The sequence below is a fragment of the Hesperophylax consimilis genome, chromosome 15, assembly GCF_061612785.1.
Source record: "Hesperophylax consimilis isolate HC1 chromosome 15, BYU_Hcon_1.0, whole genome shotgun sequence".
Classification (NCBI taxonomy): Eukaryota; Metazoa; Arthropoda; class Insecta; order Trichoptera; family Limnephilidae; genus Hesperophylax; species Hesperophylax consimilis.
Window position 1 is genome coordinate 30,307,902 of NC_142850.1, and position 15,716 is coordinate 30,323,617.

At 32.9% G+C, this 15,716-nt stretch overlaps 1 protein-coding gene across 1 annotated transcript in view; it reads left to right on the forward strand.

Annotated features, from left to right (window-relative positions):
* Positions 1-15,716, forward strand: part of thw (chitin-binding domain protein thawb) — a 162,749-nt gene that overhangs the window by 122,211 nt on the left and 24,822 nt on the right. Inside the window, exon 3 of the mRNA XM_089640455.1 lies at positions 10,556-10,599. Within this exon, the coding sequence (XP_089496581.1) occupies positions 10,556-10,599 (44 nt within the window). The remainder of the gene's footprint in view (positions 1-10,555; positions 10,600-15,716) is intronic.

A 15,716-nucleotide genomic window follows, 5' to 3' on the forward strand; every position in this document is an offset into this window, starting at 1 on the left:
TGGAAGATGAAGGCTGACTCTAATTATATGCACAGACTTAAATCATTGACCCAGGTCTGGGTTGTTCCACAGGTCAGAAAGACTGATATTTATTAAGGTATTTAGTCGAAGTAAATTGCGGATCTTGTTATATTTGCGCGACTAAGATGGCCGTATTATCAGATTAGAAAGGTCGTAAAACATGCTCCAGTGGAAATTGAGGGTAATTAAGTGAATGTAAACATCAATTATAATCAGCAGAAAAAAATGCTATGTCAAAGTTCAGTGATTGTAATAGTAAATGTTGATAATGCTTGCATCGGGCCTTACGAAGGCTCGAGTTATAGGTTGATTAATTCAAGAATTTTGTTTATAATCAGTGTCATTATGAAGAATGCGGTTAATGTATAAATTATAAAGGGTGTGGTAGTTTGTTAATGCAAATAATAATTAAACTATTTTCAATGTGTTTTACGATCCTACTAACATAACAAAATATACTATCGAGTGTGTAGAGTTATAAATAATTTTTCAAATATATATATTGAATTGATTAACTGTCCAAAAAAAAAAAAAAAACAGTTCATACTCTTACTACAAGGAGAAAACTTACTGATATAAAATATTGCTAATTTATTAAAAATCTGGTCGAATTATTCGTTTTCCTGTTAAAAAGGACCTATAACGAATGATTAAAAAAAAGTATCAGTAAAGCACGAATATGTTATGAGGGCGTCGGAACACATGTTCATCAATATAATATTATTTTCGCATCTTCTCCACTATATTTATTCGGACAAGACCACCTACGTTGAAAACGTGTTCAGCTATAATTTGTTTGAGTAATAATTTATTAGGAAATGGTTATGCAGAACATTCTTAATTATTTTTACTAAGAAGACGTTCTCATTTTTCTCCGTGAGGGTATCTATTAGAGTAGAACGTAGTAATCGTTTGAAAGGTCAGCCATTTCACTAATTCAGTTGTGTGTTCAACTACTCTAATAAGATATTATTTATTTGATGTTCTTAATACGAGTTATAGATAATACTCGTAGATTGCCTAAATAACGTATTAGTTTAACAGTCTTCAGGTTCAAATAAGTACAAATAGAATCGTAATTAATGGCTACATAACGCACACTTGACTCTGTGCAGAAACGGGCGGTCCGTTTGATAGATTCCCCAATCTTAACAAACGGACTGCAATCTTTAGAGCACAGGCGTCAGGTAGGTATGCTGTCCTTGTTCTATCGGTATTACAATGGAAGATGCTCTGAGGAACTAGCGTCATTGATCCCTTCGGCACCGGTGCGTAGTCGGGATACACGCCAAACGCGCGCCCAACATTTGTACACAGTTGACATTTGTCACATGAGAACGGGTCGCTTCTACGATTCGTTCTTGAGTTCAACAGCTCGGCTGTGGAACGAACTGCCGGCCTCTGTGTTTCCTCCCTCCTACAACATGGGACTCTTCAAGACCCATGTTCACTCCTTCCTCTCCACAAAAAGACCCTCCACACAGCATCCCCAAAGATGACATAGGCCCTGAGGGATATTATTTTCTTCAGGGCCTCCTGTGTGGAGTTAATATAAAAAAAGGAACTGTTTTTAAAGTGAAGGGCGAAAAGGTTGTCAAAAATTGTTACTTTGAAAAATGTTGCTAAGGAAACACAATATCCGAGAAATAAGTAAATATGTCTGATCGAACATCTGTTAATAATTATTGATGTAATGATATTATTATATAAAGTAGGCCAATACAAGTGGCATTCCAATAAATTGATCTCGCAGAATCAAATTTGAATATTTGTTGCAATTAAATCATACTTACATTAGGATATAATTAACTAGTTTTAAGCCCCCACTTACAAATTTTTTACACATTTATAACAAGTTTCTCGTTGACTCTTTGAATTTTTAAGTACAAAAAAAAAATTATTTTTGAAGATGATGAAGATTTGCCGAAACGTTAATTATATGAAATTCCCTCGATAAAATAAATCGCAAAGTAAGATCCGAAAATTATTAAAAACATTTTTTGTTCTGTTATTTAATATGTTATATGTATGAAAAAAATCACATTGTATATTTAAATTCAACTAAATTCAAACGAGTCGTGTATTATTAAATATTTTCACCATTTTCGCTCTATTATTATTGTTTTTTTTTAATATTAGCGCGCTCCCTCTAATATTCGTATTTACATATTTCCCGTTCAAAACATCTTTGAACGCTTACTATAATGTTTCCTCATACATTCCCGTTCAGCAATCAAAAAAATATGGTCAACGGAAAAAACACTCCAAGAGAAATTTTTATATGATTTTATTTAATATTTATTTTGACACAACCATAATTCTATATCCACAAATCATTTAAATTCTTAAATAAAGGTCGAATAATCGGAATTTATTTTATATTTTCTTGAGGGCGTTCACATCTGGAAACTTAAACAATTTTTGGTTCAAGATAATTCATGAAATCAAATGGTTTTCAATTATTTTTTCAAAAGTTTTTTATGTTTGTTAAAATATGATTGGCAGTTTGTTTTGCAATATAAGCCTGGTATTAATATATAATATGTACTAATACATTGTTAAAAATTAGTATACCAGTATACCCTGTAAATTTTATAAAATAATAGCACCCTGTTAATCACCTTTGCTAACCACATTTCCTTATTTTGACTCCCCCTAACCTCTCTCCATCCAAATCTCAAACTCAATGTTTTGAAAACGCTAGAGAATGACACGATCAAAAACAAATATATACAAACTATTACATAGTTAATGCCGAAGAAATATAAACAAAACGTGATTGGCACGTTCACAAAACCCGCAAACCAAATTCAGGTGTGAAACTGTCTAAAATTGATATTCAGACTAATTCCGATGAAACAGACAACCAATTTTATAACACCAGTAGCTGAATCGATAGTAATTATGGACACCCACGTCAAAATATTATGCAGTTTCTTCATCCATTGACTTGCAGAAATTATTCATAAAAACAACTTACAGTAATATTTCTCTTTAATTCAGGAAGTAACGGTGGGCGTACATCTTTTTGATTGATATTTTGAATATTACGAGTACTTGAAAATTACAGCCTTCACACCGAAGACATATTTCCTTTCCGTATGGATTTACAATATCGTGACAGAGACAATAAGTTAGAAGACCTTATGCAGACAAGATGACGGGGTAATATTACTTGTTTATTGCTTATATAAATCGGAAGGAATAGCGGTTATTGCTGTTTGGATCTGTGCTTCCTGTGTCCATATCTTAAGTGTTTTTGAGTTTTCTAAACAATTTCCTAGCGATGAAAGCACTAGAGATATACGTTATGATTGATGTAAGTACCAATTTAACATAGAGAAAGGGTACCTTAACTATTTACAAGAATTTCTCCAGAAAATTGCTTCGACACATTAATCTAAAATAAAGTCAGAATCTTAACGACACGTGAGGGAGGCGTGAACAAAAATATCCGACGCGCGGCACTGGTGGATTCTACGGTCGAATTTTCGAAGTCATGGACAGAAACATTCGGCGCGCGGTCAAGCATATTGGACGGACATAAGGTCGAATTTGCCCCAGCAGAATTAGAAAATTGTTTTTTTCCGCGGGGTTCATTTAAATTAATTCTTATTAATAAAATCTCAGATGTTTCTGACAGAATACCTTGGAAAGTAAATGTAAAGGTGCTTACAGCTACTTTTATGGTTAAAAACATTCAAAAATATATTACAATCATTTCAGGTAAAATATTTTAGCGGTTAGATACTAGGTTTCAGAGCACCTGACCGGACATCAGAAGGCACGGGTTCAATTCCCGTTGGCGGCATTTATTTTTACTCGGTATATATTTTCAATTTTTATTGATATTTCAGGTGACTGATTATTGCTTATAATTATTTGCTTTCCTTTATGATTTGCATAGAACCTCTTTTAAACATTAGTTTATCATTCAAAAAATGATAATATTTGTCAAGTCAAAAATATTTCACAAACCAATGAAGATATAATATGTCTCGACGCCATCTAGTGAGAAATTTAGCATTAACAAAGCCTTTTCTACAAAAATAAAGTTGGTTGCTTACAGGTGGAAATGTAATAAGCAGTAATTATTGTTTGAGGTACTAGTACGTATTAAATTATTTGGTGGGTTGGAAATAAGCCGACATGGCTCAGTGGTTTCAGAGCACCTGACCGGACATAGGAAGGCACGGGTTCAATTCCCGTTAGCGGCATTTCTTTTTATGTAGTGTCATTTGTAGTTACGAATTCGTCGGAATTAATCAAAAAGTAAGACTCCAGCAAATCCCTGCTATTAGAGTCTTGTATCTAGTTGAAAAAGTTTGAAAACTGGTTCGTAGTATTTTCATTCTACATTCGATAACCACCTGTAAGCTAATCCACATGTGATGAGTTTTGTACAGTTATGCCCTCGCGTACCCAAATTATACGGATTTATAACAAGTTTTTATGTTCCAAAAAATATATATTTTTGAAGATAATATCCATACATTTGTTATGACGAAAGGTTAATTATATGAAATTCCCTCCATAGAAAAAAATCTCAAAGTAAGCTCCGAAAATGATTAAAAACACATTTTGTTCCGTTATTTAATATGTTACAGGAATGAAAAATTCACAGTATATCTTTAAATGCAAGTAAAGCATTTGTCGAGAGATTTTTGCTCTATTTTAAACGAGTCGTGTTTTATTAAAATTTTTCACCATTTTCGCTTAATTGTTATCGTTTTTTTATATTAGCGTGCTTCCTCTAACATTCGTATGTACATATCTCTCTTTCTAACTATCTTTGAACGCTTACTACGGGGCCTTCAGGTTATTTAACTGTAGCTTTAAGTTTTATGTCGACCATTCTACAACCCGTGATATCTGTAAAAACGAGAATTCATTTTCTATTTTAAAACCATGTTAAAAAAGACAATTAAGCTAAAGTAATTAGTTATTTTATATATTTATTGTTTTTGTGTTTAATTCCTTAATAATTAGAACTCCATTTCATTTTTTAAAAATTTAATTAAAATCAAATTTAATAATATAATTATTAAGTTCTGCAAGTATTTTTACAACAATGAACTTAAACCCTTGTACATAGAAAGAAAGGGCCTTCGATTAAATTTACTTGAACAATTAGAAATCAATAAAAGAACCAATGACCCTAATATAACATTAATTTATAAAGTAGGGAAAATTATTTACTCCCCGCTTCTAAGTATGTTCACAAAACCTAAACAATATAACACATTTAAATAAATTAATAACTGCTACATCATTATTAAACAATTAAGATAACATTAATGTGGGGAAAACAGACTTCAAAATACCCCCACAGAATATGAAATCTATTGTCACAATTATTTTTATCAGTAAATTGGTTTAACCGGTAATAAATCATTTTAACTTGGGAGGGGGTAAAATAGAATCATATTAATAAGTCGTCAAAATGTGGCTTAACCACAGTTTGAAAATTGCCTTGAAAGCCGAAACAGCTGTAAGAACAATAACAAAAACCAAAAAATACTTGCAGAACTTAATAATTATATTATTAAATTTGATTTTAATTAAATTTAAAAAAAAAGTTATTTTATAGCTTATTAGAACACCCTTGAGGAAATATTCCACAAAAATGAAGTATTAAAATTACGCAAGACTTTTTCATTGAGAGTCTTGAATATGAATTGAATTCTTAGAACATTTTTTTCTTGTGAATTGGACCAGAAACCTTCAGATCAGCGTGTTGAATCGTTTAACCTCTAGACTTGAGACAATAGCCATGTTTTTGCCCGTATTAACAAAACAAGAGAATGTGGAGAATTATTGACCAAACACGTGGCGTAAATAATATCGTGAGACTTCCTCATAAGGAAACGTACAGAGAAAAGACATTCTCTGATTGAATTCAATGGTGAATAATAAAATGTCATGTACTTTATTTTCTATAACAGTCGAATTCAAAGTATTTTTTAAGAAACTGGAAATAAAATACAATAATACGAGTTTGTAGGTATATCTTTTTACACTTTTTGATTTCAAACTGTTATAATTATTATTTAAGTGTAGATAGGGTCTTTGTATGCAGGTAAAAATAAACATTTTTTTTATTTGCATTGTAAATAGTCATATTCATATTTTGAGGAATTTTTATATCATTGACCAATAAAATAAAGAGAAATAGATAACAACGTAATATAAGCAGATCTGATTAAGTGGAACGATTTAAAAGTACAAAACTTCTTTATAAACATTTTCTAGGTTTACATTTGAACATGGAATGGGTATCAATTTGAACAATGAGAGAGAGTGATGTTATTCAATTCAAACTGCTGTTATTCAATTCAAACTGCTGTTATTCAATAATTATGATGTTATTCAAACTTATTTTATTGAATTCAAACCGAAAGGAAATGTGATAAAAAACGTCGTTCGGCTTTAGAGCATTGGAGGTCAATTGGACTTAAAAAGTGGTACCTAGTTTTTCGTTACATGTCTTATCGACATATAATACATCATTATCTTGTGCATCATATATTCGGCAATCTGAACAATCTTCCAGTAACTTTCTTGAGCTATGAAGCACGTACTTGCCATGGTTAGAATTAGCGAATAAAAACGGTCTCTCAACCCTTTAATCTTTTATGTATATATTAATGACGAATTTGGTAATTTCAAAGTGCTTCCCAGGCTCCCTATAAATTATTCGGCCTAGTCTTGTAATCATCCACTTTGCACTTGCCTATGGGATGTCTGTATTGACTATGTTAATTGGCATCACGGTGCACTGGCTGTGATGTACTGTCCCGGTCTCGTGTTTGTAGATACTTTCTGTGGTGATAGACTTTCTTCTTCCACTGTTCTGGGGCTGACTGCTTGTATTATTCTGCTCTCCTGGTATTGGAGGAGTTCAAAATGATAATTTAATTCGCAATTAATTGAAATGGGTTTTTATTGAACTATTTTAGAGGAAGATAGCAGTCACACATTGATAATATGTTCAATTATGCATAAAACCTACCGAGGGTTTCTATAAGCAGTATATGCACATACGAACGTGATATATGTTTAAATATATAGGGTGTATCAGCACGTAGCCGAAGGATTTTAATCAGCGATTCCTGAGCATATTTCTTCTTTCGGGTTTTTGCTGATATACCTTGCATATTTTAGTAGCTACAGATTTCCACATACATAGTTAAGCCCTTGAGATATATGTTATTAACCGTCTCTTGATTGAATGAAATTTAACCGTTCTATAATAGAAAATCATGACTTGTACAATACAATACCTTATTAGTTTTTATTAAAAAAATATCTGATTTTTGAGAAAATTTCTAATACAAAACTATAAACATTTGACGTTGTGGGCTTAACGAAGAATTATGATAAGAGTATTGAAAAATATACATAATGTCATCTAAATGCTAAACATCAAAATGAACACAATGTACGTACGTTTACGAATCATTCTTTATTAACTTCAGCAAAACACTCAACGAAACAGAATTGCATGAGAACATCGAATAAAATTCACAATGTGTAGTTTCACGGAATCAAAAACCAACATTCTTTGCAGGCCGTGAACTTGCTGCGTCGTGTTTGACTTTCGCTGCCTACTATGGAATAACGGAAGCTACTATGTGACTTGCTCGGCCGTGCAATCTGCGATGCGCGCGCTGCTAATAAATGTTACCGCCTGTGTTTGATGTTACCCTGGTACTTCGAGATGAAAGCTGCTAGGAAAGTAGAAGTTGAAAGGTTAAATCTATATTTAGATGGAAATAAACGTGGGTAGAGATTAATTTACAGAATGACATTCTTAAATATGATCGAGGGGGAGTCGCTGGTGTAGAATTTAGGGATGCTGGCGCAACGTAAATACTCCTACACGCTTTCTTCGTTTCAATAAAATGTTGTCTGTATGATATAAGTAATATGATTTTTTTTAAATAATATACCGTCTGCATTTGATGTTACCCTGGTAGTTATGGATGAAATGCGCCAGAAAAGTACGGTTTAAAAGGATTATTATAAAAGGCGATAGAGATTAATTTAAAGGATGCTGGTCAAACACAAACCTCCATACAGGCTCTCTTTAATCCAATAAAATGTTGGCTGTATAATATAAATTATTTGAACGAGTTTTTATTTTGTTTTTAATATACCGCCTGCGTTATGTGTTACCATGTAGCTGTGGATGAAATGTGCCATAAAAGCAGAGGCTGGAAGTTACATGCGTGTGACTCAGGTTCTTAACGATATTACATTGTCCATCAACATTTTCAACGTCACTTAAAGACAGTGCAGCAACTATTTTTTGATGTTTATCAAAAAATTGTAAAACTGCCCTGTGACCTTTTATACTTACATGTAGGTACTTCAAAGTTGTGATCTTCTCCGTTATCTATTGATGCATAACCGTTTAATGTAAATTAATAAATAAATTAGGCTAGATGGAAAAAAACGTGGGTCTAGTAACATTTGCAAAAAACATATTTACGAACGGTAATCTGATGTTGGGCTAATTAGGCGGGAATAAACGTTATTTTATGATAAAGTTGAATTAGGTTAATTATCAGCTCTGTAATTAGAGTTTTATTATGAATCTACACTAAGTCGCAGCACGAGAGCATTTTATCACTTTTCCTCGTATTAAAAAAATCACAAAAAGAAAAAAAAAATACTTAAAGCGGGGATCGAACCTCGGTTCTTCACGACCACAGTCGGGCGCTCTGCCTCTAGAGCGCGAAGCTGAGTTTGGAGTGACCTAAACTAGGTATATAATATTAGCTAGGCTCCTATAGCGAAATGATCACGGTTTTTCGTGACGGTCAGTCGGTTTTACTCCGGTCCTCGAAGTAGCATGACGCGCATAAAGAAGTTTCACTTCAAAAAAAAAATATATCATCATTGGTCAGTTGTTTCACAAAACTGAAATGATGAAAGAACTTGAATAGAACCTTCACAGAACTTGAAAATCATCTTCGAAATTAGATGAATTGTTCTAACTCTGTGAAACAACCCATCCTTAATTGTTAGTCTTCCTCTTCATTTAATAACCTTTTTGGGTTATAGGATATCTATCACAGTGGATCGATAAAGGATTTATCGATAATGTAGATAACTTGTCATCTTTCCCGAGCACGATTACAGATCTCTTATGTACAAACAACAGTTCACGTCGTCTAAATTAAGAATACTTAGTCGTTATAAACTGTTGTTTGTTCGTTGAAGATCTGCAGTCATGCTCAGGAATGATGACAAGTTATCGATATTATCGATAAAAATTTTGTCGATCTTGTGCGATAGCTTACCACTTAAAATTTTTGGCTAATAAATCACAACATTTAAGAAATTTGTTTCTTATGATTTCAATTTTCGTACAGTGATCTCTAGTTCCTATGTTTACTACATTTTAATGTCCTTGACATGTCGGTAAAACAGAGCTTGGTAGTGCAACAGGTAAGCATAGCTACCAGTGTCCATTAGTAAATCTGACAGCGGACTTTTAAATTAAGAGTGATTCTAAAAGCATTACAAAACTTACGTATATTTGAGTCTGCAAGGAATCGAGCTCAGAACGTCGGGCTTAACGGACTGCCAATCAAAGCAATGTGCATTGGATACTGACGCATCGAATTGTTGAATGAACGGTCAAAATTTCAGACAGTTTCTCCACAGTGGTCGCAGCGTTCCTTTAGGCACTACCATATTGGGAATCACTGCTTGAGAGAGATTCGAATAAGTGTCTGCTGAAACTAAAATGCATTTGTAAAGTAGTATTATCAATAATCCATCATAACCTATGCATATAATTATATATACATTGCAAGCTTAGCATGGTTCTCATATTATTATGAAATAATAAGTCTCTGTAACTTTTATTTTACCATGGCTATAACAATGCGATATAATAATTTGTAAATAAAAAGCAATAAGCGTGAAGTTATGCGCAACGTTAAATGTTATATTATATTCCACACACTACAGATGTAATATTATTCGACCTTTCAACCGTCGATATGTCGTAGGTTATAAGTAACAGACTTTAGAAGATGTACTCGTTCTTTGTCCAAGAACCTAACATAACTTAACATAGTCACAATATATGTTATATCATGAGCTTTCTACAATAGTTGAGTGCATTTTATGTATGCAAGTCATGAATTGATGTTTTGCTAATAATTTATAATGGAAATATCATCATTGCGTAGTCCTGTAGGATTGATTTGTAGGTTTGACCGTAATACGAAGCTTAGGTAGTGTAATGATTAATGTCTCAAACAGCGAGAAAGCTTTTCACACTATTGTTGAGATTGTTCCTTCGTTGTATTGTGACAGTGTATAGGGCATCGAATATAGTTCATAGATATCTTGAAATTCCACTTCATGTGTCAATGCCTATGCTTGGTGTTGAAATAAATGGTACAATGACTTGAAAAATGATATTGCTTTATCAGAAATACTTTTTTTCTTTTCTAAAATATTATGTCCTTCTTACCACAAATAACTAATTATTTGTTTGTTTTTAATTTTTCAGTGATTGCATCAACAACAACATTGACATCGGCTGCTAGACGATTCGTGAGTACATTCAATCATATTTATATAATTTAAAGCGGTTAATATTTCAATGGTTCAAAAATCTTCAAATTCTTAAGTCATATAGTTCACATAGATGATTTCTTTAAAAATGATTATTATTAACTTATTTTTTGTAAACGTAACCCACGTTATAAATTTATAGATGAATTGTGTTAATTTAATTGCTTTATGAAAATACACTTTTTGAAAGTTATGCTTTAAAATATTAAGACTAATTATTTGTTTGGGCCCGTATATATGAATATGAATAAATAGTTATGTCGGTAAGAAAACTCTATTTTTTCAAGAGAGACATAAACATACAATATTGTAGCGGTGATTCAATCCAATATTGTATTAATATAATTAACAATAATTCGTCTTAATATTTTAAATCATAACCTGCAAAAGTGTATGTTCATAAAATATTTAAATAAAAGCGATGCACTACTTCATGTAATATTTTAAATTGTGCTGCTATCAATAAGAACCCTTACGTAGATGGTGATAAGTGATAAGGTTTAAATTCCCGCTTAACACCATCCGCCTGTTTTGATTTATGCATGAAAAAAACATGGTCTAAAAGTGCCTTTTATTTTATTTTGTGGATGTTCAGGAATAAATATTCAATTTTTTCTGATCATTTTATAAATAACTTAATTTGCCACATTACACAATAAAATCATAACCGAAAATGAGTTTCAGAAAATCAGTTTTCATAGGCCTATACATTATTTTTTTCTGGGCTTATATAAAGACTTATCTAAAAAATACTCGATTATTTCAAGGGTCAAAATGTATTCTACTCGCAGTATTTAATTAAATCATCTGAAACATTTTTAGGCGACCAAATTTTCAAACCAAAAACACATGATTTTGCATTACTACGCATGGCATCGCCTTAACGCGTATATTATAACGTACGTTACTTTTACCCAACATTTCAGAGTGGTGAAACGAAAGACCTTACAATATTTTAATTCTTCCTACTTCCGTCATTATAAGCGGAAAATGTTGCTGGTCCAATGTTGGAGGACTTAGCTAGTGGAATAATTTAACTCACGACGCCTGTATGGGAACTGGGAACCCTACACATTTGTCAACTCAGCCACTAACCATCGTTTTAGAAAATAAAAGTAATGGAAAGATTAATGCAGTCTAACGTCATTAGAAAAAATGCTGTCCATTTATTAAGTAGATCATGGACGATAAGATTGAAAATTGTGTCCTTGAACTTATTGTCCTGTCGAAAACATAGTCATTATTATCCCCAAAAGCGCCTAAATGCATCATTGTCAGACGAAAGGCAGACTACTTTCAATTATTGACTTTTTTATAATAGAAGATGCCATCCAATTAATATTCGCTCACCTTTAATTGATAATTGGATTTTAAATTTATTATATCTACATTATGCTAATTCACATGCATTAAAATAGATTCAACGTAGATAAAAATAATGGTGATTTTAACAGCAGGTAGATTAAATTATAATATCCTCATAAATAATTTACAATAAAATGCATTTTGTTTTAAAACACTTTATTTTGACACATTGCTCTAACGGTTTCAGAAGTGCCCTACCTTTAACAGGAGAATATTAAAAAAAAGTGGTATAAAACAAATGCATGTGTTTATATTGCAATTATAGCAAGCCATAAAGTTGATGATTTTTACGAAAATGTAAATAATATAATGTTTTTTGTCGGTAAACTTGACTTTGTGATCTATACTGATTTGACAGAAAACTGACGTTGCCAATTTACTGCTGATCTTTCGAACCATGTTTGATTTGTATTTCATTGTAATAACTTAACTTACAATATTTAATTATTGAAGACAATATTATCGCTTCTTAAAAGAAAATTTAAAAAAATAAAAAGATACGGTCACATCTAGGACTAGAACCCAGGACCCTCGTCTTGCCATAGGTAACGTCACAGGGCCGGTCATTACCCAAACGTCAAAAATTTAGGCGTCCCCTGTCAAAATCAGTAGATGCCTACGTTGACGATCACTGTAATCAATAATATTTGGATGATTTGTATTTTTGTGCACCGCCGTATTTATGAAGTTAGGTGTTAGGACTGTTAGGAGTTAGATATTATTAGCGCTTTGGCGCCTAGAGGCGATTCGGCGCCCGGGTGGACTGACCCAATTGCGCCCGCGTTACCCGTGCCGGCCTCCCAAATTGGAAATCCATGGGATACGTTCAAAACAGCGAATCTATTTGAAGTTAAGCGTCAAATGTAAATATTTTGTTAACATGGTATTGTCTGCCCGAGGAGTTAAGAGTACAATTATTTTATTTTGCTCTGTCCCTCTGGGATGTCCTCGATTTTTTTTGTCTACTTCACTTACTTCTACCGTCTACATCACTCACCATCCTTCCGCTCTACATATTAACTTATCCATTTAAGTCTCTTTCATAAACCAGTTCATTACGCTTACACTGGCCTTGCATTCTTTTCGCATCTCCATTCGAAATTCGGTTTTTAGATACACAGTTTTTCCCACACACACGATCAGGGATCTCATTTCTAATGCATTAAGTGTGCTTTCGTCCTTCATGATGCAACATTAAAATATAATGGTATTTAAGTCTTATCGCATTTCGTCATATTTTAAATATTTACTTGCAACACTGGACATCGTTGATAATATTAATTTTTGCCTCTCTGTTTGAGATTTTAAAGGAATTTCAATTTGGTTTTTTTTTTTCAAATAATATGTAATAGTATTAGTATCATGATATATATGTGAGAAAGTTAACAAACAAAGTCGGGGTCGACATGGACATAAATTGAATCAATGTAGCCGAGTGATCCAAAGCATCGGGTTCGCACCCAGACGCCGAGGGTTCAGAAGGTCCCCTATAAATAATATATTGTATAAGCAACAATTTAAGTATGAGAAGAGTTTGACGAATTCTAATTTTGTCATGTTAATCGTTATCGAGGAATATTTGCATCTCCCTTAGTATAAATAATATATTAAAAGTTTATTTAGTCGTGTCATGTCAAAAGTCGTTATAATAAATCAGTGACAGTTTTCTTCAATTTTGTTGTGTTGCGTTGTGCACTAATTCTCAGAAAAAAATAAAACAAATTTTTATTATAATTTTACTACATCAAAGAGTATAGAATTTAAATTCCACGCTAAAAAATCCGCTAGTTTGTATTAATATTGCCCGAGAGCGATTCCGAAACGAATTCCATACGTGCGTTATGAATTCAGCCACTTAGGGACTTTCTGTTCTAAGAAATAGTTCAAACAAAACATACCCGTGGCGCTTCAACGGTAAACCGTGCGAGCGTGCAAACATCATGAATCTATAAGCTGCTCGGGTGCGCAGCGACTATGAGATTTGTAAACAAAATTTGCATGGATTATGGAATAGTAATTTTAATTTTGTTTGTAGTGTTTTTTAAATAAGTTTATTACTGAAGATGTTACTTTACTATACAAAAAAACTAAAGGTTTCTCGAGTAAATTCTGACTTTCAAATTAAAAATAACTTCTTATAACCTACGACATTATTTTTCGTAAGCCGCCTCGATGCGTCGCCAAATTGTATTCTGTTGCATATGTTGAGATTCCGTTAGTTAATTGGGAAAAATGTATGACCATCGTGGGATTAATGGACGAGGTAATCTTTCTCTCATCTATTTATTGTACGATTAATATTACAATGCGATGTGGCTGAACCAACGAGTGCACCAAGACAGAGTTAAGAGGTGGTTGATTCGTTTTGCCCAAGACTTACCTATGGGGAAATGGTGTGATGTTAGTACATTATAAAGGGTAAGTAAGTAATTAGATATGGATTTTTCATATTTTACTAACGGGCGCTGCCAGGCCGGGTGTCGTAATGCCGATTGTTATCTTTAGAATTTAGTTTAACTTTGCAGCTGTCGTTGAAACCATGGATGATTTATAACTCTTCTTAGTATCAAACGCCATTGTTGACTAATTGTATTGAACAGAGAATTGATTGTGAAATACTGACATATATTATTACCGCAAAAAACCCATTTGTAAAGATAAGCGGTAGGTACCCAATACCTCAATGATATTTGATTTTCTGTTCGAGTATTTTGCAATTGAATCGTAATAGTATTTTTTGGACTGCACAAAAAACTTAACGGATTCTTAATCGTATCTCACAGCTCTCTAGGTTTGTGCAACGTTTTATTGGAGAATTTTAATACTAACGCTATATTTGGATTTTCGCGTGTTAAAATTTATGTTTATAATACATTTTAGCTTAATTATGTTGAGTATTACTCTAGTGGTAGATACTTTCAGTATCGCATTGGTGGAAAACGACCATTCGGAATCAAAAAGCCGCTTGTGGTGGGTTTAATTATGTTTATAACGTTGATATGGATAGTCTTGTACTTCCCGATCTTCGCCTTTCTCATCTTCTTCCCCTCCGACTCCCTTCAGCATCTCAACATATGTCTACCGGAGATGCGGGTATGGTTCCAATGACGCCGGACAGTTGGGACTTATTTAGAGTGTAGTATTCGCATAATTTAAAAAGTATCTATAGATAATCAATGAAATATTATATAAACACCCTACTTAACATTTTTCCCGTAAATGTTTAGTTATCATGTGAGAAAAAAGGCATTTATCAGTTTTATACATTACGATGGGCCACGTATTCAAGGGGTGGCTCTCGACTATGATCCGAAGGTTTCGTGTTCATCCTGACGTGCACAAGTAAATTTTATTAAAACAATTTGTGATATCATTACAAACAATATATAGGATATTTGCCACGTTCCAGATTAAAAAACCCCCAGTATAGACCTGGTGAAAACCACCACTCAGAATTGAAATAGCTTTAGCCATGTTTGGTGACCAGATCTGAATAGCAAGGTACTTCTCCACAAACTTCAGCCTCACAACAAACCCAAATTTGAAATGTCATAATCCAGACGGCTTGGAACAACTGGGTTGTGGTATTCACATAAAATCAACAACAAAAAATTACATTTATTTTTGTTTATATACTAGTTCTAGCTAGTCCCAACGAGAGATCGTCATCGTTCTAGTTTCCTCTGTCTTTGCCTGAAGACGCTCAAGTTGGTAATAGTTTGCTATTAGTA